This window comes from Tenrec ecaudatus, chromosome 4 (genome assembly GCF_050624435.1).
Source record: "Tenrec ecaudatus isolate mTenEca1 chromosome 4, mTenEca1.hap1, whole genome shotgun sequence".
Lineage (NCBI taxonomy): Eukaryota > Metazoa > Chordata > Mammalia > Afrosoricida > Tenrecidae > Tenrec > Tenrec ecaudatus.
Genome location: NC_134533.1, coordinates 103,094,964 through 103,122,376, shown reverse-complemented (window position 1 = coordinate 103,122,376; position 27,413 = coordinate 103,094,964). Strand labels below are relative to the sequence as shown.

Genomic DNA, 27,413 nt, shown 5'->3' with positions numbered 1-27,413 from the left:
CAGTAATGTTTACAGTTTTATTGTTATAACAAGATATCATATCACCATTACATTCATGCTAAGGATAACAATACTTCCTTTATTAAAAATGTAACTTGATCTTTAAAAACATGATATTTACTATGTCTAGATTATTTGAACATGCTTGATAATTTTTTTAAAAAGGATAAAACAAAAAAAAAGAAAAAAAAAGGATAAAACATTCCAATTTTCTTTTACTAATTATTTTTAAATAACCTACACACAATTTTCATTTTAATAAGAAAACAAATTATTTTACTTATTGGTATTTAACACAACTCCCCCAAACATGCACTATAGCCATACAAGACAGTCGGTCCTCAGTATGATGGTCCTGGGGCCTCACATATTAGGCTCCGATTCGAAGTCCTATTTGCACAAATAAAAATAGGCAAATTATGGCTAGGCAGTTCATAAAGAAGAAATGCAACCAAACAATAACATTAAAGATAATGTCAGAGGAAATACAAGTTAAATAAGATACCACTTTTCACATGTATCAGGAAATTAAATACAAAAAAAAGAGTACTTGAGTTGCACAAGGGGCAGGTGAAGCGGGGTGGGCACACACACATTACTAAAAGGCAGTCTCTCTGTACAGCCTTAGCGGGGAGCAGCCGCCAGACCTCCTCATGTTCTCCTGTGGCTTGAGAGCTGATGCGCTGCTCCACCCCTGCACCTTCCTGGTGGACATGCTTAAGCACGTACCTCAACTTGAGTTACAAGAATATCCACTCTCCATCATATGCTTAAGACAACCAAATGTCTCAATATGGGAGGAGTGAGAAAATTATGGCACGACTTCCTTCCACCACGTAATGACTTCCCCTCAAAGTCATTCAGCCATACCTGCTGGTTCACCTTTGACCTGACCAGGGGAGTTCACATGCCCACACAGGAGCCAGTATGGCCATGGACGGGTTTTCTCAGTCAAGGCAAACTGAGGGAGAGGGCGTCTGGAGGCTTCATAATAAGTGCCTTCCCCAGTGATACACTGAGATGGGAGAGAGGTCCTTCCTGCCGTCTGGAGGTGACTACAAGGATGTGAACTCAGACGTGACAGCAGCAGCTTCTGTGAGAACCAGGGGGACAGGCCTACAGCAAAACCAACGACCCGAGCATGTGAGAGCCAGAATGCGATCTTAACGACACCTCAAGCTGTGCTACAGGAGATAACGAATGGCCAATTGTATCTGGACAGTTAGTTACCTCTAACCCAAATCATCCAGCCACACCACGGAGTACTCTACAGCCACTAAAACAAGTGATGCCACAGAATTACATTTATTGATATATATATGAACAGCAGGTGCACAGTTAACAACAACCAAAAACCACACGCAAACAAAAATGTTCCCATTTTTAAAAAATAACTGTTTGGAAACTTCATTTGCCAAGAAAAAATTTCGAAAGCCTATACTACATGGTTTTGGAAGTAGTTACCGCTGAAAAAGGTCTAAATGTTTTTATTTTCTATTTTCTACCCCTAGACCAGCATGTACTTACAATTCTTTTTATTTGTCAAGCCAATGTGATTTAGGGGAGAAATACAGAGGTAAGCCTGTTTCATTGAACAATGTTGAACTGGAAGTCTATTTTTTTAATAGGAAAGATGGTTGCGGTATTTAACTATTTTGAAAACAAAATTTGTTATTAGGTATTCATTTTTCAGTGAGTACCAAAGATTACAAAGTTTTCCTTTTTCTCTGCTACTACTCAGGAAAGCATATCATGATTTTGTACCATTTCGTATCAGTATTTCTTCTGTGAAGCAGAAACAGTCCCAAAATGAAGGGTCTTCAGGTGTCATCGGGACAGCCGAGGCGATCAAGTCATTGAAGGTCAGAATCTTAAACTGCCTCTGCGGAGGGTTAGCCTCATCGTCTTGAGATGGAGCCTAAACACAGGTAGACATGTCATCAAGCCACAGTGCAATTCTCGAGGTATGAAGAAGACCAAATGACATTTTGATGGTAGTTAATTAAAACAGGATTTCTAGAATATTCCTTTTATCCTTGCTTTGTAAATGTAACAAATCAAGAAAAAGAAGAAACAGAAAACGTCACACACAATGAATAAAACCGTTTAAAATACAAAGTTACTGAGTTCTGATCCAATTTGTGCAAATGGGACCTCAAAATCTGCAGCTTATCAAACAGGCAGGTGATTCTGAAAGTAATGTGCCATGGAGCAAATGTGCGTACACTGCTCCTCTGGAGGGCAGATCACCTAAAACTCTTATGACTATAAAGGTGTAACATTTCTCAGGAAAATTATTTATTCAACACTGAATTTATCCTGAATCATCTACTGTGATCTGTGATAGAGCCCTGGTTTATAACTCAACACAATGCCGCCCTCCCTAACTCAACACTTTCTGTTACAGATCATAGGGGGATTTACATTAAGCAGACCGGATACCAATTTTATGTCAGGCCTGGGCCTGCACTGTCCTCTTGTCCTCTTTCTACTATGCCAGGGCTGCCTAATTCCTATCGGATGAAATTAAAAGCAAGTATTACATATGCAAATGTTTTAGAAGCTGTCAGTTCTCCAGAAACATATGCAATTACAGAGTAAGAAGCTGGGACCTAAAATACATGGGAAAGGCAACTCCGATCAGAACACCTTCAGAAACGGAGTCAACTTTCACACGTCTTCCTTTGTAAGGCAGGAACCAGTAAGGAATCCTAACCCATTGATAGGTTGAGCTATTGTCCATGGGTAGTGGTGCACATATGTTCACCATTCTTAAATTAAAGGCAGGAACATAGTTTGTTATGTTAGCCTATCAGCGTTCCTTAGATAAACACATCTGCAGAAGCATCACTACATAAGGCGGGCTTTAAAATGTGTGTGAAAGAATAGAATGAAAAGATAATGAGACTTTTCCATGAGCATTTTTAAGCCTCCTCATCCTAAGGTCCTAATCCCCTTACCAGAAAACTGAAGCAAGCCTGAATTATGACTGGGCAATTATCTCACACTACAGCACACGATCTGCCCCACGTTTCACACTGTGACCACACAAGTCACGCAGGATACTTTTGAAAGGGGAAAGAGACTGAATTAGAAAGATATTACCTAGCAATCTTCAACTTTATACCTTTACATTTCACAGCTTCAACCAACCAGGAAATAAGCCCCCGTTAACATGACAAGGACAGTGACTATCTTGAATTTCTATTGAAAATGTGATCACTACAACAATATTATAATATTTCTTCTCTGTAATACTTAAGTGTATTCCACAGTGAAGAAACAGGTAATTTCTTTCTTCCTTCAGTAGCAGTCAAAAATAATGTTAGGGATTTGATGTTGAAAATCTATTTTTACACCTACAATCTTAATTAAAAATCCTCTAGCTCAAAATAAACTATACAGTTCTTTCCATAAAAAAATAACAAAATAAACACTGATTCGTGCTTTTTAGAAAGGAAAAAAAGTCAGAAAAATTCTAAAATCTTACATTCTGATGCTTAGATCCATCGGGTTTCTTAAGAGCTACTGCGACAAAATGATGCTCATCGATTTTGCTTTCCTAGAGAAGGAAAACAGACCACACACATTACTAAATATGTCAGAACAGATGCACTTTTGTTTCCATTTTTAAAATTTCAATGTATATATTGCTACACATGCCTATACAGATACATACATGAGTAGATATGTCCTAGTCTATCAGGCCATTTAAAGATAAGTAATCTATATCCTGGCCCATTATTGCTAAATACTTCAATATACATTCCCTATTAACCAATCTTTTTTTTAAAAATCATTTCACTGGGGGCTCATCCTATACATCAATTGTATCAAGCATGTTTGTACATGTGTTGCCACCATCATTTTCTAAACATTCACTTTCTAATTTGAGCCCTTACCAGCTTTGCCCCTCCCTGCCCCCCATGATCCCTTATATCATTATATATCCCTTATATCATTATATATCCCTTATATCATTATATCCCTTATATCATTATCCCTTGATATATTGTAAATTATTACTGTTTTCATCTTACACCAACTGCCGTCTCCCTTTGCCCTTTGTTTCTGTTGTTCATCCCCCTGGGTGGGGGGTGGGGGCGATCATTGCGGTCAGTTCCACCTTTCTCCCCTTCTCTCCCCACCTTCCCCCTGCCCGCCTGGTCTTGCTATCCCAATTCTGTCCCTGGGGGAGTTATCGGACCCGGATTCTGTGTGTCGTGAGCTCTTACCTGTACCAGTGAACTAAAGGCAGTGTGGTCATGATAGCTAGTGGGGGGTGAGGAAGCCTCAAGGAACCACAGGAATACTCTTGTTTCATTGGTGCTATACTGGTTGACTCATCCTTCCTTGTAACCCTTCTGTGAGGGGGATGTCTTATTGTCTACAGATGGGTTTGGGGGTCTCTGCTCCGAGCCCCCTCGTTCTCAACAATTTGTTTGTTTTGGGTCTTCAGATACCTATTGCTTGATTCTGTCGACACCTAATGATCACACAGGCTAGGGTGCGTCTTCCATGTAGGATTGTTGCTTCTCTGCTAGTTGGCGGCTTTTTTAACTTCAAGACTTTAAGACCCCAGATCCCATATCTTTTGATAGCCAGGCACCATCATTTTTCTTCACCACATTTGCACCCAATTTGTCTTCAGAGATTGTGCTGGGAGGGTGAGCATCACAGAGGGCCAAGTGATTAGAACAAAGTGCTCGCGTTGCAGGAAGGCTTGGGCAGACCCCAAAGTCCGTTCACTTGCTCAATGCATTGCCATAAAAATGTATGTACAGAAGCGCAAACTTCAATTTTATGAATATCTTTACATAAGTGCACACCTGTTTATACCTCAATCCACAGCTGACTCATAGATCTGTTTCCTTTTACTTTCCTCCTGCCCCCAAATCCTGCAGCCCCTTCTTCTGCCTGTGATTCCTCAGCTAGATTGCTGTTGCTCCGCCACCACGACCTCTATGTCCTCCTCACTGTTGCTTTACAGTCTTTTTTAATAGAACCACAGTAATCACAAAATTCAACATTAATGTTGTGAGTCCTAATTCGCAATAAAACACTGCCCAATCTTGCCTCACATACACTGTTGTCTGAGATGACTTGTAGCTGTGTAACCGTTTCATTAAGGGTCTCCTTCTTTTTCACTGATTTGTTAATAAATATGCGCCCCTTCTCTAGAACTGGCCTCTCCTGAAAACATGTCCAAAGTATGTCTCCCCACCCTCGCCTTTAAGGAACATCCTGGCTGTACTTCTTCCAAAACAGATTTGCTTGTTCTTCTGACAGTCCATGTCGCCTTCAATACTCTTCACCAACACCATAATTTAAATTCACCGATTCTTCTCCAATCTTCCATGTTCACCGTCCAGCTTTCGCATGCAGATGAACCACAGAATGGAACAAGAGCCCAATGGAGAGTAATGCAATAGCCTAAGCCAATCTGGATACACTTGGCGTGTGCCAAAAGGGAACATGTCAGTTAAGCCATACTGACTATATGACCAGGGTAGGAAGAAAACAGAGGAGCCCCTGGAGTTCTCATCCGGAATGACCAGGTTTAAGTAATATTATGAGAAAACAAAGTTAGAAAGAGAAAATAACTTGAAGGGCAATTACCGTATGTACTCGTGTATAAACAGTTTTTCAGCACATTTTTATGCCGTTTTTGTTGTAAAATTAGGTGCCTCGGCTGATATTCGGGTCAGCTTATACTTGAGTATATACGGTACATATTGGGCTGCTTGTTACCTGCAATGTCAGCACTTAGAAACCAGCAGGCACTCCTTGGGACAAAGACAGGGTTTTCTACTCCTCTGCAGAGCCACAGTCTCAAGAACTCACAGCGACAGTTAAAACTCTGTCCTAGAACGTTGCTTTAAGTCAGCATCGATTCTATGGCAGTGAGCTTAGTTTTCTGGTTAGAGTTGATTAAATGTTCAGGTAGAAACACAAAGCAGTGAGAAACAAGAGTCTGAGTTTTAAGATTCGGTAGCAACATATAGTACCATAGAGTGCTTGAGACTGCTAACAGTGAGAGCCACAATAAAGGATACAGATACATGCTTTAGAAACTAGAGCAAATGTAGTAATGAAGTGTATGTACTCTGTTCTAGGATTTAGTTCTTTCTTCTCTTTCTACAGTCACTCTTCTTAATGTTCTCCTGAATCAACACAATGGCAGTGAGTTGGATATTTTGTACTCTTCATGGTCTGATAGTGTATTGTACACTAATAGCCCTTAATGACAGCTGTGTTTTCTTAAGGTTCTCAGTTCCCTCTTCTTATATATTTCACCTGGAGTGTTAAAGGCACCGCTGAGATTGATCTTCCTCATTTTCTTTTTAGTTTTTACATGCATATTCTTCTTTTGAATCCTCATGGAAATAAATGTTCCTTTTCCTCTGGGAATACAGAATTTTAACCAAGGTCCTAGGAAAACATTTCCCTTTGTTTTTGCATAGAGGATTATACATTCAGCTTTCTGCAGCAGGTCCAGACCAGAAGCTGGTGGTTACTCGCAGCCTCAATCCTGTTTCTGGTTCTGTGCAGGCTTCTTATAATGCTGCCTGCCAGAATGGGGCTCCTCTCCCCAACTTAGCTTGTCACATCTCACTGTGAAAAGAAGAATGCTTCAGAGTCCAAGGCAGTTCGGTTTCTGTTGACTGCTTCTATTTGTTAATGCAAGCTACAGTCTCTGGCTGTACGTCTCTCAAGATAGCGTTCTTCATCCTGCTGGCAGTCAATGTTATATTCAGCATTCTTAATTTAAATGCACCAATTCTTCCTCCATCTTCTTTAATCTTCTCCAGCTTTCACAGCTGACTTGTAATGCCTGTCCTCAGCACCTGATGCACGAAGAACAATCGCTCTCTTGCATTTGTGGCTTCGCCTGGCTACAGAGTTCGGCAGCATATTTAGCCCATTGGAATTGTGCCAACAAGATGAACTACAGCCAGCTTCCTCCTCCTTCAACTCGCATCCTACAGCCACTACAACCTGGATGGAGCCGCTCTTCAAAGTTGACAGGTGAGAAGCAGTTGCCATAGCTATCGCCACATCTTTAAATTCCTGAGAACAGTCAAGTCTCCTACACGCTTGATTCTACTTAAGGGAACACCGACACAGGATTCCTAGTGTGAAGAAGACTACTCCCACATACGCCCACTAGTCTTACATAAACTGGCTTTGGTGATGGTCACTGGGCCACTGTTCCCAGCCTAAAAAGAAATACATGAAGATGTTTAGCAATACATGGATATATCTAGCACTCTCTTTAATGGCAAAAAGACAATCAAGATTTACTTCTTAGCGATGATCTCTGTCTGTTTGATTCTCTTTAAAAGCACACTGTAAATGAAATGGTAACTGGCTTTATAATAGATGCAAACTTTCTGTATTAAACCAAGAAAAACATTTTAACCCAATGCTAATCAACTTTTATACAAAATTGCATTGGGTTAAGCTAGAAATTTTTTAAAAATAATATGCTATAAAAAAGATATCAGCATCTCCTAATCAGTTGAAAAGAATGTTTTAAAAGATTCTTATTAGAAAAAGTGCATGTGCTTTGCTAGTAAATGATCAAATACACAAAATAAATTTCATTAAATCAGTTTTCATTAGCTTATACACAGAATAAGAAAATAGCACTAAAGAGAAAAAATAATGTTAAGAAAAATTATACTTAGGGAGGGGACGTGGGGAGGGAGGGGCAAAAATGAGCTGAAACCAAGGGCTCAAGTAGAAAGCAAACCTTTTGAGAATGATGATGGCCCCAATTATATAAATATGCTTGGCACAATGGATGGATGTATGGATTGTGATAAGAGTTGTACGAGTCCCCAATAAAATTATTTTTTAAAAGAAAATATGAAATACAATTTTCAAAGTATTTGAATAGTTTAAATGTACCATAGTATTCTGAATAGGTTAATAATAGGCCCTGGAGAAAACCATTGGTTTGGATGACTAATATTTTATAAATGTTATACTCCTCTATTTCAAGGTTTGATATTTTAACTTAAAGATAAAATTTTAACAGGAAAATTACCGATTTAGGATTCAATGTTTCTATTTAGTATTAAATATATGTTTACATTCTGTGCTTACCATGTAACCCATTAAAAATGATAGATTTTGGTGATGATTGTATAACTCTTCTTGCTGTGATTAAACTGTTGAATTGTAATATGTCAATTATATGCCAATAAAATTGTTGAACGGGAAAAAAAGAAAAATAATAATACTTGCCAAGGTCAAAAAGCTCATGTTAAGATTCTAACTCACTCCCTAAAAATACTAAGACCTTTCCACTACCACTCACCACAGAGTGTACTCCAACACCAAGCTTTCCTTTGTTTCCCTGCTGTAAGAATCCTCTTTGCAACAAACATCAGATAGATCATAATAAGCATCACACCTATAACTATGTATGTAAGCTAATTCTATTAAGCCTACTACTAAGGGTTCACCTAGTTTGCCTCACGGGTTCCAGACTAGGTGACCCACCCACCAACAGTCGCCCGCCCAATAAAAAATGGTGCAACAAACATACAATTGAATTTGTAAATGGTCACATACATACTAAAAGCTTATTTGCCTGGCTCTGATTGACCAAAAAAAGGATTCCACATAGTAAATTTTCATATGGTAAGGTGTCTTCCTTTAATAAAGTTTTAAAAATTGTATACTATCTTTAAAACATAGCATCCTAAATATAATTTGGTCTTTGAGAGAATCCTCTATTGGGCATCTTCTCAGCTGTTAACACAGCGTGTTTTCTCCAATTATCCTCTTCCCGTGGAATTCCTGATGCTACTCTCACTTCACTTCTTAGACCATTCTTCCTCAGTCTCCTCCTCCATTACTTCCAAGAGCTTTGTTCTATCGATGGCCTTCCCTCTCCTTCCTCTTTTCTTAGCGATCTTTCTCTTGCAAATGCTGGATCTTTCTCTTGCAAATGCTGGGCTTCCTCCATTTTCCACAGGCTAGTATGCTGCGAATTCAAGAGTGTCGCCCTGCAGTCCAGTCCTCTATTCTTCTTGATAACTTGACATGTTGGTTGGACTTTTCTAGGGTATCTCACACGTAAGAAGCCACCTGGTTTTCAGGACTCTGTATCTCAGTAGCTGGCTCTGTGTGTCACTCTTCACTACTGCTCGACATCTCCCTCCCTTAAATGCCACATGCCACCATTCACAAGACTTAGTGGCTTTCTGAAAATGCAATTCTCACCTCGTTATTCCCTACTCAACACATCTGAAATTCTCTTAAGAAACTCCTATTTTACCTACCTATCATCAATTCCTTATTCAGGGAACTGCCTTTGTCTGGACAGCACTCAGGAGATCAGAGGAGGTACAATCATATTCGAGATTAACCATTAACTGGGCTCTGGGACACCTGAGTCAATCGGGTTCTGGGACACCTGAGTCAATCACAGTAGACCACTCTCTCGACTTAGCTACATTGACTGGCCTCCAGATAATGCTCCAATTCAAGTACGTTGAGTCCCACACCCAGAGTTTGGGGGCTTTAAAACCAAATATTGCTACTTGCAAGGGTGAGAGGCAGTCATGTTTCCAGCCACAATAACCCAAAAGATAAGAAAGCTGGTATAAGATCTCATCCTGGTGCACCAAGAATTGAGGGCAACAGAGCGGCACAGAACAGCGAACAGAGAGGACTGTGGGGCGGGCCCCAAACCCAGCTACCTTGACCCCCTCCCCAGAAGAACGCACTACAGACACAGCACTGAAGACAGTCTAGGGAGAGTGACGGATCTGCCCAGACCACAAGGGAGCCAATGAAGAGGGAAAGATGCAAAGAGCGAGAGCGAGAGAGCAAGAGAGAGAGAAAGCGAGTGCAAGCAAGAGAGAATCATATTCTGGCCCACGAAGCCTCAAGGATGACATTCAGGCTCGGAGTAGCCAATGCAGAAGACCATAGGGCCTGCCCCACCATGAGACAGGATGTCCCCTCACTGACTCACAGCAATGCAGAGGACAGCAATAGAGACACAGTGTGGGAATGTGCCCGGTCTCACGCCCCCCACCCACACACGCAAAACATGAATGAACGCGCAACAGAGCAGCAAAGGAAACAAGGATGTTCCTGAGGAGTGCCGAAAATATACTTCTGACTTGGGGGCAGGGCTTGACTCCTGGTCAGAAAATTTTCATTAAGGGTCAGCAGACAGACCTGGAACTATTCATGACCCCAGTTTTCCTTACAAATCCGGCTACACTAGAGCATATACACTGGTACACAAGAGCTCTGGTACACAGAATCCAGGACAGATAAACCCCTTAGGTCCAGTAATGTGAATAATGATACCATGAGGGTAGGGGGAAAGTGGGGGGAGAAAGGGGAACCTATAGCAATGATCAATATATAATTACCCCCCCTGGAGGGGGAGGCAAACAACAGAAATGTGGGTGAAGGGAGACTGCAGATAGTGTAAGATATGAAGATAATAATAACTTATGAAGGGGTTCACAAGAGTGGGGGGGCAGGGAGGGAAAAAAGAGGAGCTGATACTAAGGGCTCAAGTAGAAAGAAAATGTCTTGAAAAGTATGATATCAACATATGGACAACAAATATGCTTGATACGATTATTGTTCTAAGGGCTGTAAGAGCCCCCAATAAAATGATTTTTTTTAAAGGCCTAATTTTTTTAAAGGTCTGTATCCCTAATTTTAACTGAGCCAGAGAAATAGCTACGTAAACTGCTCAAGTAATCCTCTAATTTTTTAGTGAGTCTATGTTGGATGATTCCAATAATCAAGAACGGTTAGTGACAAAAACCATAATACAGAATGATATTAAAATCTTTAATCCCGCCAAAAATGCCCACATTACTTTCACAGGCTCATGTGGACTATTAGTAAGTCATCTTGGGTCCAGTGAAATTAGCCTCTGTAGGCTGCTCACACTCAGAGCTATTTCCATTTGAGGGTCTTTACAGAGACCCTACGTTCTCTCTCCTATGCCTGTTGCCTGTGCCCCTTCTCCCATCAGCTTTCCTTTCCTGACTATGACTCGTCTTTAAAGTAGTACCTTAAATGTTAGGGTAAAAGTCCAACCCCTGACTTCCCCTTCAGAGCACCAGGCCTGGATTCACGTCATGTTCATTCTACCAGTGCCAGAGGCCTTCAAGCTGGTTCCAATTCTCAGCACCACCTCCACGTTCCCAGTCAGGGAAGAGCTGTGCTTTACAGTCAATCTTTCTGCCACATCACCTCTGCACGGACTCAAGCCTCTGAGCGCTCACTGGGCAGCTAGGCAGTTACCATTTGTGCCACCCTCAAACTCCTACATCTATTCTTGCATATATATATTGCACCCACAATTAAAGCATGAAAATTCTTACAACAGTTTTGATAAATATCTTACCTCAAATACCCATTCTTTTTCTTCCTTCCCATCTAGGAATAAACGAGTTTCTCTATAAACTTGGCCTATATCCAAGTTTAATGGGGAGATATCAAATTCAAGTCGTTGTAATTCAAATCCTAGTCCAATACCAATGGCTTTTATAAAGCTTTCTTTCAATGCCTAAGATAGAGAGACATAATTTTTTTAGTCAATTTTCCATAGAATCTACAACATAAAACTCAACACATCTGGATTTCTTACACTACAGTATATTATAGCTATAAGGCTCCCTTTTGTTTGGAACCTTAGAAACCTGGAGAGAAAGCAGCTGTGAGCAATCACTTAATCACTTTGTGCCACCACCCCCTTGCCTCCCACGGGATAGTGCTAGTACCCGTCTCCGAGGAGGGTTGTTACCATCAACTAATTCATGGAGCAAATGCCACCTAAGAGTGTGGCACATAAGTAAGGCTATGCACGCTCCTTTAAGTTTAAAACTAGTAGTGACAAAGGATGATAAATGTGTTGATTTACCTTTAATAATGTGATCTTGTGAGTATTAAAGATAGGTTGTTTTAAAATGTCATTCCAATGTAAGAGATTATGCACAAAACCCAAGAAGTTTCATGGTAATGACTCATTAATTTCAATCATGAGATGAATTCCTAATCAAAACATTTTTGCTCAACTGTAAGAGAATCATGATAAACTTTTCAAGTTAGACACTTTACCCAATTTCTATAAAACATATCCAGTTGAGTCCACTCATCCTTAAAGCTTTTGATGGTTTCCCACTCTTTGTTGGTAAATTTTCTTTTCATAATATGGAAGAACTCTGGAATTGAACCGCGACCTGTCAAATGAAAAAATACAGAACAGTCGCTGTTACGTTAGCACAGTGTTCAAGAGCACACAACACGAAATTATAGGCTGATTCCACTCTTCAATGTAGAGATAATCGTTTACATAAAATGCCAACAAATCAAAAGTGGTAAAAAATGAAAAATTGCTTACAAAACAACATCAAAGGAGTAACATACCTCAACAAGCAGGGTTTAGTCCAGAGACAGAAAGGTGCTTTAATGTTAATCAATAATGCTAAACCGAATTGCTAAATTTAATGGAGGGAAACTCAAGTATCATTAATAAACAGGATGAAATTTAGCAGCCTTACCAGTTACAAATGCTGAGTAACTACAGGTGGATATCTCTTTCCGTTAACTTTGTAGAGGAACTAGTGGTAGAAAGCTAAAGATCATTCTTTTATCCAAAACTATCACTATGTTTGGAAAATTAGTACACACTCATTTTTTTCCCAAAATTTGCTACTTTTCAACTTATTTTCTAACATGACTTGTCTGAAATCAAATCAGCGTATTTCAATCCTGACTCTTTTCTGCAATGCCACTGAAAAAGCTTCTTGCTCTGCTTCTGGTTTTTAGTTTCCACATCCATTTCTCCCTGGAAGCTCAGAGGGGAGAAGTCATTTGCACAAAGTCACGTCAGAAGCCTGCCGGCAGGAGTCGCAGCTCAGGACCCGGCCCCTGCGCTCTTTCTCTGCCTTCCGAGCTAAGGTGCCACTTCTGTTACTTCTTTAAAGATAACTTTTTATTATGCACTTTGCAGGTTTGATTGTTTTTTAAATATAAAGCATCTCTAGTGTCACTACTCAATATCTCAAAGTATTCTAAAAATAAATGACAGGAAAGGGTGGCTTAGCTTTCAAGTCCAACTTAAACAATGTGAAAACTCTCCCAGCATCCATGCTTTAATCAACAACTACTACAGGGTGTCTACGGAATCGGTGCCATAATTCAGGAAGTCAGACAACATTCTTAGGCTCAGGGATTCTAACAAGAAACTAGCCATTCATACTTCTCCGCAATAGGAGCAAGGGTTTTACTAGACAAGAGATCACTTCATTGTGAAAATAACTCCCCTCAAAGCAGAGTAACCTTGAAGTTCTCTCAGGATCACATTTTCAGGTACAGGTTGGACTGCTAACCCCGAGGTTAGCAGTTCAAAACCACCAGCCACTCGTTGGGAGAAAGACAGGGCTTTCTACTCAAGTACAGAGTGACCATCTCAGACAATCACAGGGCAGTTCTACCCTGTCTTGAGATTTTTAAGAGAAATGCATCCACTATATTTGATACTAATTGGACTGAAATGCTGCACGTTAGACTAATAAGGCAGGAAAGAGCACTAAATAGATCTTTCAGCAACCTCCGGAGGGAACCCAAATACACTCAATGTAAGAGCACATACTGTAGTTTCCTTGGGTGCCAAAACTTTTTCTAGTATGTCTTATTTTTCAATGGGCCAAAAATAAAAACTACTGATCACTTTCCACTGATAATTGAGTTAAGTTCTAAAGTGAAATGCAAACCACAAACTACATAAACAAGCCTTATTTGTAGCATCAATTTGTTAACCCTTCCAAGATATTATTTCCATTAAATGATATGAGAACGGCATGACAAAAGGGTACTTCACTTAAGACGTGTTGTATGGTTTCTAACTTATTGACCCACTTAAGAAGAACAAAACACTACTATATTGATACGGAACAAATTCTAACAGACAATTTTGTCATGCATGAGCCAGAGTTCTCAATTACATTCTTTAACATAATTAAGTTAGCATTCTAAAGAAATGTTAACATAAAGTAACTGTCTCACTTTTAAATGGTTCAAATTGATAGTGAGGTAAAGTCCTTCTATAAACAGCAAGAAATATTTATTTTTCCTAAATTTGTTGCTAGCAACTTAAATTCTTTAAACATAAAGGTTTGATACCAATGGGACAGATTTCATTTCCCTTTTCACCCACTACAGGAAGTCTACTATGTTACTACAGATTAAATATACCAAAAACTGCCTGGAAAAAATGAAGAAATCCATCTTGAATAAAGAGCAGCCACAATGTTCCTTAGAAGCAAAGATGGCAAGATTTGGTGCTCTGGGCAGGTTCTCCGACGCGGCCAGCTCCTGGAGAAGGACATCGTGCTTGGTCAAATGCCAGAACAGTGAAATAAAGCAGGACCTTCACGGAGATGAACTGACACAATGGTGACACCACGGGGTTCACACATAACAATTGTGCGCCCAGCCCGGGACCAGGCAGTGCTGCATCCTCTTGCACAAAGGGCTGCTGTGATTCAGAATCAACGTCAAGGTGCCCAGCGACAAGGAGACCTGTGTTAGGAATGCTAATACTTCCGCTAACTCCCTGATAATGAATGGAGAGAGGTCTTCCTCATACCCAGGAAAGCTGAAGGAGCTATGCCACCTTCCTACTCCCTCTACAGGAGAGCTCCACAGGTTCACAGAAAAATCCTTGTTCTGCTCCTCGAAAAACATGCAACTACATGGACCAGCTTAACCTGTAACAGAGACAGTTCATGCAACTCACCAAACAGCTGTATTTCTTAATGAACTAAAAATCAAACTTTCGGTTTTGCCATGTGAATAATGGGTCCTAAACTGCAGATACGTGTGCAATAAGAAACTCTGAATGGTTAGAGTTTTACTTATAAGATAAACAAATTTAAGTAAAGTCATCCAGTATTTTTTGAAGGCAGGCTTACATTTCAAAAGGAACACTTCCCAACAAACCTCTCTACAGGAAGAAAGAACGATCCTCTACCTGTCTGCCCACCATGACAGGTGCTAGCCACACAGGTTACAGCTCACTTGGAACGTGGTTAAGGTAACTGAGAAAAGGAAATTGTATATAACGTTGACTAGTTTAATTTTGTATTTGCACAACCAAGTGGGTCTACTCCAGTAGAGTGCAGTTTGGGAAACTACAAACATAAGTTGCAGCATCCTGTCTTCAGAAATTTAAGCCTCACAATTTTGTTTGGCTCCGAGATTCTAACAGATTTCCCTTGTTTACAGATGAGAAAACTGAGCTCTATCAAACCTGGAAAGAGACAAGGATGGTCAGAACTCAAAGGACCTGATTCTCAGAAGGAAGAACTGAAGTATAAATTAAAATACAGGGTGGTCTTCTTACATTCTCTTCTTAAATGTTACAATTATGTGTTTGCCTAAACTTGAACTTTCATATCTCAAATGCCAACTCCACATTTCAAGATCCCTGATTGACTGAGTACGGCTCTTATAAGGTAGCATCAAAACATTATGCAACTCATGTTGGTGGAGCAACTACTTAGGTGCCAGTTGCTGTGGAGTTGATTCTTAACGGAGAACCCCTGTGTGTCACAGTACAATTGGGTCTATCGGCTTTTCAAGGCTGTAACCTTCCAGAGGGAGACACCAGGCCTGTCTTACAGGAGGCTTCTTGTTGGGCTCACACTGCTCACGTGTCAGCTGGCTGTTGAACTCTCAACCATTTGCCACCTCCAGAAGTCCCTACAGCTCTGACGACCAGGATCGATGCCACCAGGTCCAGTGGTCTTTCTTGGGGGTGAAACAAGTCCCATAAAAGCAGACGTCAACGTTTCCTATTTAATGCTTGGCTAATATTTAATCACAGACTTATTCCGTGCAAAGTCGACAGGCATTCCTTCTAAAAACTGAGTTAAGTGCTACACGTAGAACTGAGTAAGAGACCAGGTCCCTCCCTTTATCTTCATCTTCCCTATCAAATATCTTAAAAGTTGAAATGTAAATGTCAGTAGTTTCACAAAGTAAGTTTCTAAGCTCCCTGTCATCTCCACTTCAAATTGGCAGCAGCATGGGTTTGACCAGGCCTCGACTGAGCTGCAGGCCTGTCCTATCGGGTGTCATGAATCAGAACTGATTCAACGGCAGCGCTTTCTCTTTTTGGGTGGTCCATTAGATCAAGACAAATTCCTCACCCATTTCAAATTCACCAGACTCCTTGAACTCTTAGCCCTGTATTCTAATCCACATTAGAAATGACCCTGAGTCAATAATTTACATCTGTTTACATGATTTACAGACTGGTACTTCCGAAAAGTAGACCAGCAAAGCTACAAAATCCTCTTGCGTAATAGAACTGAAATATTAAACTGCCGTCTGAGGATCCTTAAGGGCAGAGCATTCATAACTTTGGGGGCCAGGACTCCCTCGGCAGTCTGGTGCTTATTCCCCGACATTCTATCAACTGGAAACAAACCCCTGCGGGAAAAGACATCGGTGGAAATGACTGACTAACACGTACTGGGCTTGGGAAAGACTCCTTACAGAGTACTTTCAGCAATGAAATGCAGCTCACAAAAGGGACAAGCGCACATAATTCACGTGACTGGAAGACCGTCCAACCCCCTTGACTGGATTCTGGTACAGACTGTGTAACGGCAATGAGAGAAATGGTTTCTCTCATTTGAATTTGGAAGAGAACAGGACATATGTGGGTGAAAATGCTGAATTAATAAACCAAAAAGTCAAAAGTGTTTACAAGCTATGCCTGCTAGTATCTATGGTGTCATTTTGTTTGCTGGTTTATTCTAGTTATGATTTTCTCACTTTCTAGAAGCCCTCTGATTTTTAACTAAATTGGATGGGCAATCAAAGGGAAAAATTTTAAGTATGCATGCTAATAATAACAAACTGATTAACATAAAAAGCAATCTAACACAATCAATGGAAAGCAATCATAAAATTGATTATATATTGCTCAAAACACATCTGATATGAATGCATCCTCACAGACTTTTAAAAGCATCTTTCCTACGGCACAAAGCAGAACTGACTAACTCGAATAGGTGATTCGTTGCTAAAAATTCAGTCAAAGCGCAACAGTGCCACACTGTGGCACTCTGCAGCAAATACAGTGGGTAAATATTCTGTTAACTATAAAGTATTCCTAGAGAATTGAAATTTTTCAAAAATGTGCAAGAAGTATCAGTATTTGTGTGCCTCAAACTACCTGAAGGCAGCATAATCATCAGACAAGAAAGATAAAATGTTTCTAGTAAAAATCATCACAGTCATGACTATTACAATCTTCTGTCATCTTAGTGCACCTTTTATGAACGTAAAGGAGCCTTCGTGGCACAGTGAGTTACCTGTTGGGCTGCTAACCACAAGGTCAGCAGTTCAAAACCATCAGCTACTCAGAGGAAGAAAGATGAGGCTTTCTACTCTCGTAAAGATTTAGCCCGGAAACCCGGGGTGGGGGGGGGGCAGTTCTATAAGGTGGCTATGTGTCAGATTGGACTCAATGGCAGTGAGTTTGGTTTGGAGAGAGCTTCTGAATGTAGTGAGATGCACACAGATTAGAAGAAAATAACATACTAAAAAACTGACACAGAACTTTAGGAAAACCACATCTCTCCTGACTGCTTAATCTTCAGGAAAAGTAAACTTAGATATACCAGTAAACTATCAGGTGCTCTGCATTGATCAAGACCACATACTAACCAAAAGTGTATTCAAACTGTAACAAGACAATATAGAGCTAACACTTCCAGCTGCTATTGCAGACTGTGAAAACATCTTCCCACTAAGGATCAGAGCCTCGAAGCACGTCCACTTCATTTCCTTTCCAAAAATGTGCATGTAACAGCATCTCAGTTGGGGTTAGCTCCCCGCACCTCCCTTTCTTAAAGAAAATGGAATAGACTGGATTCGTGGGGAATTGAGCAAAACCCTGCTGTGTGCTCCAGGGCAGCTCTCCAAGTATCTGAGCTGCCAAGACAGACTTCACAAAGTGCATGAGCAAAACCTCTTGGAGGGTACTGACCAGAATCAGCAACATCTTCCTCCGTAAGGTGAAAGAGCACAGAAATGTTCACTGGGTGGAGCTAGGGTCTGCCCTCACCTGCTAATCTGCAGGATGGCAGCTTGAACCCACTTGACAGCAAAGGGGCGGAGAGGCCTGGAAACCTGCTTTCCTATTCGGATCAGAACTTTGAAGACCCCACGGAGCAGTTCAACTCGACAGCATATGGAGCTGCCAGGAGCGAGAACTGGCTTGGTGGCAATGGGCCTTTCGTTTTGTGTTGTTCAACAGCACTCCGGGCCATGCAGACCTCCAGGAATGCAGGGCAGCCTTGACAGAAGAGACAGCGGGACAGATGGCAGCAACCTCCAAGGTAAAAAGAGGACCTGAGGAAGGGAACAAATGACGCAGCCAGGAAAGGAACAGGAGGAGTGAGGAGGAACGGCACCACCCTAATTCACCGATGAGCACAAGAATGCTAAGAATAGCGCTTTTCACTGTGGCTGCATTTCTTCAATAAGTAGAAGAAACACAGGGGGCTTCAACAGTTTACGGAAAAATTCCATTTTCTTCTCATTAAATCTTCCCATGAACTTTCTGAATCCCTGTATTTTAAAAGAACTTGAGAAAAACGGTCCCCTCGACTCCTTTGTATCACTTAATAGATTGAACAACTATTGAGTGGGCGTGTGCTACGGGCCAGACATCGGCGGGTTGGCAGATACTGGGCATCCTAGTGGACACACCAAAATAAACACGGCTCCTGCGCTTGTCCAGGAGCGAGGACGGGAACAGCCAAAGGGCTCCTAATGACATGTGAGAAGGGCCACGGGCCGGAGGCTCTGACATCAGATGGTTAGGACGAGCATTTCTCGGGTATCTACCTGCTGCTTCTCATTCTTCACGTCGCAGGTAGACAAGAGCGAGGAGTTCAGGCTGCGGAAGCCAGCTTTGCGATGACCTTGAGCAGGAAAGCGCCTGCCATGGAAGCATGAGCGCCAAGGAGGGCAGCCAGAGATGAGAGTGCCAAAGTAGGCGGGAACAAGAAGCAGGACCCTGTTAGGAGGCTTACATCTCATTCCATGGAACAGCACTTGAGTCATCAGCCTTCTGGTTAGCGTCTCGATCCTTATCCCAAAGTGCTGCAGGTATTTTGAAACACCCCTCTGTGTACAGAGAGTAAAATGGAATAACCAATTCAAGAAAAACAAAACAGAAAACTCACTACCTTCGCGTCAATACCAAATAACTCATGGCGACCCTATAGGGCAAGGCAGAACGGCCCGAGTTTCCAAGACCGTCAGTAGAAAGCCCTGTCTTTCTCCCACAGAGCAGCTGGTGGTTTCAAACTGCTGACCTTGAAGCTAGCAGCCCAACAGGTAACCACTACGCCACCAGAACTCCTCGCAAAGCCAATCAGGAGACTAGAAATAGTCCAAGAGAGATGGTAAGGTGGAGAGAGACAAGAAACATGCTCTACACCTTCCTAGCTATAACACAATACTGCAACTTAGGAATACAAACATGAACCTGAAAATATAAAAACTCGTGAGGAAAAATACCCGTCTTTTCCCAGATTCAGGTCATGGTTTTATAGCAGTATCCTGTCCACCCTATCTTGCCTCACTTTGCAAACATAAGACGACAACTGATCATTTCAAAAGGCTATTCTCTTTATAAACACAAGGGCATTTAATGGTAAATACAAACTAGAAAATAAGTGAATAACCACTTCACCTGGTCAGTTACAATGACCAGGACGTCAGGATCCTTGCAGGTTTGGAATGCCTATCCAGGCACGGCAGTCACGGAACACATGCTCACTGAGTGCCTACTTTGTGCCTTGGGTAAGGTTCCTCTCGGTATTACGTAGGCAGGGGGCCTCAAACTTTCTAAACAGGGGGCCAATTCCCTGTCCCTCAGACCCGCTGCAGGGCCGGACTATAGTTTAAAAAAAACTATGAACAAATTCCTATGCACACTGCACATACCTTATTTTGAAGTAAAAAAACAAACGGTGCAAAAACACCCGGCAGGCCGGATAAATGTCCTCGGCGGGCCGCATGTGGCCCGCAGGCCGCAGTTTGATGTACAGTAAAGTGGTGGCTGTGACAATCACTTTGATAGTGGGCATGCCATGAGGAGGGACCCCAAAACTATCCCATGGTCTCCTGCACAGCCACAGCAGCTAGGGGAGAGGACATGCACCGCAGAAATGGCTTGATTAGCAGAAGACTCCACGTTCCTAGATGATGCTCACCGCAGATTAGATGGGAGTAATGGAACCGAGTCTCTTAAATACACTTATCATGCACCTAGAACAGGGGTTCCCCAACTTATTTGGCCTGCCTCCCCTTTTCAGCAAAATAAAATTACTCAGCACTCCCTAGCAATTAAAAACTCTTGTACAATAGCCCATAATCAGAAATAGTCATCTGCTTTTGCAGTCCCCGAGTCCTTCTAGCACCCCACTGGGGGTCCTATCTATCACCCACTTTGGGAAACCCCTGCCCCAGAGCTTCAGTCTATCCTGCAGTTCAAGATCTACTAGGAGTTTAAAATACAGATACTACAAAGTAACAACTGGGGTAACTGTTAAGGCCCTTAAGATGCTAAGTAAAGCAATTCAACTGTGTCCCCCGAGAAACAAACCAGTGCCTCCTTCCTCCCCTCAGGGAGCAATTCTGGAGCTTAGTTAACTATGAATGCATCATAACAACACTAACAACTGGGAACCATTTCATTGCTGAAGTGTAACTGAGCTTACCAAAAGCTTTTAGGCAATGAAATAGTCTAAGGAAGGAAGGAACCCCCTGACTAACGTGATTACTCAAAAAGCAATACTCAAATTAGTCAATCAAAACTACTTGGAAGGATGGGGACATACAGGTCCAAGGGAACATAATGAGCACAAACACAATCTTTAATTGTTGCCCAACTACTTTCCTATCATTTATGATAACCCCATTAGTAATTATTGGATTATCCAATAGGGTCATATGCCATCAATGACTATCAGGCCAACTGTCAACAAAATCTGTTTCTGTTGTTTTGTTTACTTTGGTTGCTTGGTTTTTCTGTCTTGTTTTTGTGCATGTTATTATCTCCGCAGGTCTGTCTGAATCAGATAGGCTGGATGAACAATATGGAGACAATGGGACTGACAGTTCTGGAGGGACATGGGAGAAGGGGGGGTGGGGGGAAAGGTAGTGGTGTTAACAAACCCAGGGACAAGGGAATAAGTGATCCACACCGGTGGTGAGGAGACCTAGGAGGGCGTGACCAAGGGTAATGTAAGCAAGAGGAAATCCTAATGAAGGCGCAACATGATAGCCGGACAAAAGGAATGTAGAAGGAAATAGAGGAAAGAGCTAGGAGGTAAAGGGCATTTATAGGGGGTCTAAATACAGGCATGTACATATGTAAATATATTTATCAATGAGGATGGGGAAACAGACCTATGTGCATACATTTACAGGTTTAGTATTAAGGTAGCAGATGGACATTGGGCCTCCACTCAAGTATCCCTCAATGCAGGAATACTTTGTTCTATTAAACTGGCATTCCATGATGCTCACCTTCCCAACACAATCACTGAAGACAAATAGATGCCTAAGCAAATGTGGCGAAGAAAGCTGATGGTGCCCAGATATCAAAGATATAGCGTCTGGGGTCTTAAAGGGTTGAAGGTAAACAAGCGGTCATCTAGCTCAGAAGCAACAAAGCCCACATGGAAGAAGCACACCAGCCTGTGCGATCACAAGGTGTCAAAGGGATCGGTATCAGGCATCATGAGAACAAAAAATTATATCATTGTGAATGAGGAGGAGTGTGGAGTGGGGACCCAAAGCCCATCTGTAGGCAACTGGACATCCCCTTACGGAAGAGTTACGTGGAGGAGACAAGCCAGTCAGGGTGCAGTGTAGCAATGATGAAATATACAACTTTCCTCTAGTTCCTAAATGTTTCCTCGTCCCTCTACTATCGTGATCCCAATTCTACCTTATAAATCTGGATAGACCAGATGAAGTACACTGGTACAGATAGAAACTGGAAACAGGGAATCCGTGGTGGGTGATCCCTTCAGGACCAGTGGTGTGAGTGGCAATACTGGGAGGGTAGGGTGGAAAGGGGAAACCGATGACAAGGATCTCCATATAACCTCCTTACTGGGGGACGGACAACAGAAAAGTGGGTGAAGGGAGACGTTGGACAATGTAAGATATGACAAAATAATAATTTATGAATTATCGAGGGTCCATGAGGGAGGGAGAGTGGGAAGGGAAGGGAAAAATGAGGAGCTGATGCCAGGGGTTTAGGTGGAGAGTAAATGTTTTGAGAATGATGAGGGCAATGAATGTACAAATGTGCTTTACACAATTGATGTATGTGTGGGTTGTGATAGGAGTTGCATTAACCCAATAAAATGATTTTTAAAAAAATCTGTTTCTGGCAGACAACATTCCTAAGCAAGGGTCAGTCTCTTGGGCCAAGCACTACTGTATAGTTGTGCTGACTGCAAGAAATCACGGCTTCTGCAGCTACTTCTGCTCTTAGAAAAAGAAAGTTTGTGGAAGGACAGCAGCAAGCTGTAAAGCACATGAGCTCATTCCCATACCCCCTTGGAATCCTTTCAACCGTGAGCTCAGCGATTCTCAGGGACAGATGACAACCAGGAAAAAGGCCTATGCACACATTCACGTACATGAAACAAATCCTCAGGCCAAATTAAAACAAACCCTCAAGGCCTATCCAGACACTGGATTAAGAACGTTTGCTAACTTCTCTTAGGCCTCGCAGTGTAACACTTATTGCCAAGCAAGGTAGCTGAAGTCCATAGTGGGCGACTGGCATCATGCCCTACCCACCCCATATAACGAGGACAAGTCCGATGGGGGCATGTGCGCCAGTGTCCAGGGAGGGCCTGGGTGCCTGTCCACTGCAGTTGGACTGTGTGCTGCAGGAAGGACAAGCTCCTTGGCACTGTATGAAGGACAGAAACAGCAAAGCATGGCAATGCTCATTTTAGGAATGTAACAGGTCAATGCTGGACACCAGATCAAAATTCCGAGGAAGGAAAGGACACTGATGGCAGTATCTTGAAACCACGCTGAAAACAACAAAGGCTTTCCTCTGGCCTGGTCCCTAATGCAGAGGAGCTCCCGGAGGCAGGCCCTGTTTGCGCCATCTGCCTGGGTTCCTGGGGCTTTCCCCTCCACAGAACTCTGGGGGAATGGAGATTTTCTTGCACTATGACACAGAAGAGAAGATTTAATGGAACAGTGATGGACACAAAGTAAATGTGTGTGCCGAATTGTTAGAAGATTCTCAGAACAAAGAATGGAAAGGTAGTTGGGTTCAGACTTGGCTCTTCAATCAAATGCCATCATTTTTGAATATTGGGAAGATTACCAATGTGATTAATCAAGCATTGGAGCCTATAGAGAGAAGATGTCTATCAGGAAAGCTTAGGTTAAAATTTGACTTTATGGAATTGGCCCTCATTTTAAAATAAATTGTGTTTGATTTCTTGGAGAAGAAATGTCTAATTTTTACTGGATTACTGAAGTAAACAACCTCAAAGTAAAAAAAAAAAACAAAACCAAAAAAAACTTGTTAGAATTTTTCCATAATTACCCATAGAGCACGTCTCATCCAAACAAGACTGGAAATATACTTGTAAAAGAGAGGTTTATGAGCAGGTCAGAGAAAAAGTAGTCAGTGGGAAAATTCAATGAAAGAAAAAGGGTGGTCAGTAGCCATATACTATATGAAGCCCAGGCTGTTAGCTAAAAAAAAAGTATCATCACTTGACATTTATTAAGCATATGGTTGGTCCTGCCCTGCGAACTAGAGGTTGGCGGCTTAAACCCACCCAGCAGTACCACAGAAAAAGAATCCTAAGATTATAGTCATTGAAAAGTTCTTTGGTCACACAGTTCTACTCGCTAACATGTATAGTCCTCAAGAGTTGGAACTGACTTGAGAGCAGCCAACAAGAACAGGCAAAAATCCAAATGAATTATAAAAGCCATGAAAGCCTTCCGCACAGGACTCACATAAGCGAAGACCCCATGATGGAGGCAGTGGAAAGCGGGCAGTTGCACTATGAAATTAGGGTGACATGAGAACTCTTATGAATAGGTCTTTCTTCTCAGCCTGCTATATAGCCTCTGATCAAATAGAACCGAGTTTCAAAAAATTCCTGGAAAAGTGGAGAAATTAAAAGACAATGGACTTTTTCTATGAGCCCTTTGAAGATGTTGAGATAAATAAATCAGGAAATATGAATAAGGAACTGGCACAAGTAAATGTACACTAAGTTTTAGTGATAATGGTGATGAGAGAAATTGGTGTTCTAGTTAAAGTATATTGGTGCATACTGAACCTCCAACAAATGTTTACAGCTTCTGAAACTTTTTATAAATTTCTGAGTTGATACATAAGCAATGCAAATATTTCAGTAAGTGCTTGTTCTTCATTTTCACTTATACAAATGTGCTACTAAGAACTAGGTTTACATATAGCACAAAAACGTGGCAGCTTTCCCTGAGGATTACAATGTAATATAACTTTGAGATTACTTTTTGAAGCTAAGAACTTACTGAAAGATGTGAAATAAAATTATTAAGGCATAATTATTGTTTTTCAAGAGTGTGCTACTCAAAATTGGACATTGGTTGGGTCCAATTCACAGTGTTATCGATTATATAAGGCTTACACTGCGCTAAGTGAATTACAGTTCTTCACAAAACTTAAAGAGTCTTTGAAAATGGTTTTGAATTTAATATTATAAAAAAGTCAAGGCATAATTCCAAAGGGGAATTTTCACTTTCCCTCTGGGCAACCCATTATATATTCCCCCATTATGGAGAATCTATGTAGAAGTTTAATAATATTCAAATAAATATGCCCCATTTAGAAATAATGTTTTCAGATACATGACTTTTTTTCTAAATTTAAATATCTATAGCATACATTGTGGCCTGAGATTATTCAGTAGGTAAGGACTGGGCCACCACCAAACCCAAACCAAACCACTTGCCGGCTGATTCCAACTGACAGGAGCCCTAAAAGACAGAGTAAAACTGCTCCTCCTTCCCATTTCTCACACTCAATCTTTCCTGAAGTAGAAAGCCTCATTTTCCAGAGTGACTGGTAGGTTTGAACTGCTAATTAACTGCCCAAAGCTTAACCCACTGTGTCACCAAGGCGCATTCTGAGAGATCAAGACCCTTTTAATTTCAGTGCTGCAACACTGAGTTCTGTGCTGTAACATTACCTGGAAAGCTCGTCTTCATTATATCAATTCCAACGTGCAGCTCAGGTTCAGAAGCAAGGACAGCGTAGTCCCCTTGATGAGAAATGTTAAAGTTGAAATTGGGATAAGGATTCAAGGAGTCCTTTGCAAGAACTGGTTTTCCTTTTGCAGTTCTTTGCAAACGAATATTATTCCAAGGGATATTCAATTTCTCTGCAACCAATTTCCTTATCATCAGACGACCAGCCTGGTAAGCATATAAAATGTCAGGTTATATCAAGGTCTAGTACAGATTTCGGCATATTGCCTCTATTACACATTACAGTTTTGTGAGTTCTAAACTCTTAATCTTCAAAAGTTCTTAAAATTAAATAACTACTAAATACAAAGCATTGCTAGAAGCTCTCAGCAATTCCCTCCCTAATAACAGGAATGCCAGCAAGTGGAGATCTGTCTAGTCTTTTATCTAAATGCATATTTGTATATTTCTGCTTCATGAGACCATAATATAGAAAACATTCTGCCAGGAAACCATTACATACCGTGTATACCTGTCTGACCTGGGCATTGTTTGCAACAATATATTGTTACCAAAACACCATACTTGCTTGACCATTCCCCTAGGAAGGGCTTTGCTATTATACAAACATCCACAACGGGCAGCCCTGTTCCGCCCATTATCAGATTGCACTCCAAGGCAGTGAGGTGTGTATGAGTTACAGAGCCATTGCTCAGCTTCAACTAGCAAGTCATGCCTTGTTGACCTACATTCCTGTAACCTCTCACCTCCATTCATCCGTAAACAATAATGTGCACACACAACATCCCCAATGTCCAAGAGTATAAGATGGCAAAATATAATAGAGTATTTCATCTATGTTCGGGTTTAATTTCTCTTCAATATTAACACTTTCAAATATTGCTGGCTTTGAAGTTTGCCCTTTTTTATCATTTCTTCCTAGTTAGAAAAAACGAGTGTCGAAAACAGCCCATGCCTTCAAAATAAATACATCACAAAGCGAATGGTATTCTGAAATAGGGGGATTTTTTAAAAAAAATCACTAAAGCGGTGATAAATGCGGGGTTGCTTCAACATTCTATGGACTAGTTATTTTGTAATCGGACACTGTACAGCTTTTATTTAAAAAATAGAACATTTAAACAAATGAGTCTATTGGAAATAGTATCCCAAATTATCTAGACAGCTGCCTACGCGTGGAACTGCAACCATCCTGTAAAATCTAGTGTGGGATCCTTTCCAGTTCCAGGGGTGCGAGGCTCCCCTAATCCATATTGTCAACATTCTAAGGCCTACCACGTGCATGACGATCCGGGAAGTGTGAGATATTTAATAGCAAGACTGCATGTGCTATGGGCCCCAGCTTAGGGAAAATATAATTTGCTAACACTTAAAAATGTATATATATGCATATATATACATAAACATTATTTTCTGCCTCTTAGGGCTCCACTACACTTATGTTATTATGTACTCGAGTCTTTATTTTGGATTACAAAGGGGGAGGAGCTAATTTTTCCGGCAACGGGAGCCTCCGGATGGTTACAAAGGCCTTGGAGAAGAGGCCTGCCCGCACCAGTCGCGGCAGCGCCGTCGAGCTCACGCCCCCTCTGTGGGCTCAGCACCCGAGGGCAGCACGAGGTGCACGTCTGCGGCCCGGCCCACCTCCCCCAGCACCCGCTTTCTCGGCTGTAAAGACCCAAGAGCTGCAATACCATGGCTGCCTTGGCGTCCCGGGCAAAGACGAACTGGCCTATACGCTCCTTCTCCTCAGGCTGGATCGATCGCACCGCCAGCAGCCACTCGGCTCTGCTCGGCAGCCAAGTGCCGCAGGAGAAGGCCCAGCGCACGCCCTCCATGGCTGGCACTAAGCAGAGCCGCTTGGCAGGGTAAACCATGCACTGCAAGTGGAGCTCGCCGCCACCCCCGGGCAGAGATGGCGCGGATGCTGGCGCGGCCCCACCCCCTTCTTCCCGACGTGCGTGCGGAGGGGCGGGGCGGGGCGTCGCGCTACGTCGACAGGCACGCAGTCTCCCGAGAACCCTCGCTTCCCGGCGCTCCGCCCTGCGGCCTCCCTGAGAACGCGGCAAAAGGCC

General features: G+C 41.8%; 1 protein-coding gene across 2 annotated transcripts; it reads right to left on the bottom strand.

Annotated features, from left to right (window-relative positions):
- Positions 1-27,294, bottom strand: AASDHPPT (aminoadipate-semialdehyde dehydrogenase-phosphopantetheinyl transferase). 2 transcript variants are annotated; one of them, XM_075546540.1, is made up of 7 exons: positions 27,033-27,294; positions 25,320-25,545; positions 12,112-12,233; positions 11,399-11,560; positions 3,491-3,562; positions 1,765-1,918; positions 16-390 (listed from the first exon to the last, which is right to left on the bottom strand). In XM_075546540.1, the coding sequence occupies exons 1-7, from the start codon at positions 27,213-27,215 to the stop codon at positions 371-373; spliced, it is 939 nt and encodes a 312-aa protein (XP_075402655.1). In that variant the 5' UTR covers positions 27,216-27,294; the 3' UTR covers positions 16-370. The 2 variants fall into 2 exon arrangements, with proteins under 2 accessions (XP_075402656.1, XP_075402655.1); XM_075546541.1 differs by having other exon boundaries at positions 1-1,918; positions 27,033-27,293.
- Between the last annotated feature and the right edge of the window lie 119 nt (positions 27,295-27,413).

Excerpts from the sequence above, each read along its gene's own strand:
- AASDHPPT (XM_075546540.1), bottom strand. The coding sequence starts at position 27,215 with ATGGTTTACCCTGCCAAGCGGCTCTGCTTAGTGCCAGCCATGGAGGGC. Across the intron at positions 12,234-25,319 it reads AATGAAGACGAGCTTTCCAG|GTCGCGGTTCAATTCCAGAG; the intron begins GTAATGTTACAG and ends TTCATTTGACAG. Across the intron at positions 11,561-12,111 it reads ATATGTTTTATAGAAATTGG|GCATTGAAAGAAAGCTTTAT; the intron begins GTAAAGTGTCTA and ends TCTCTATCTTAG.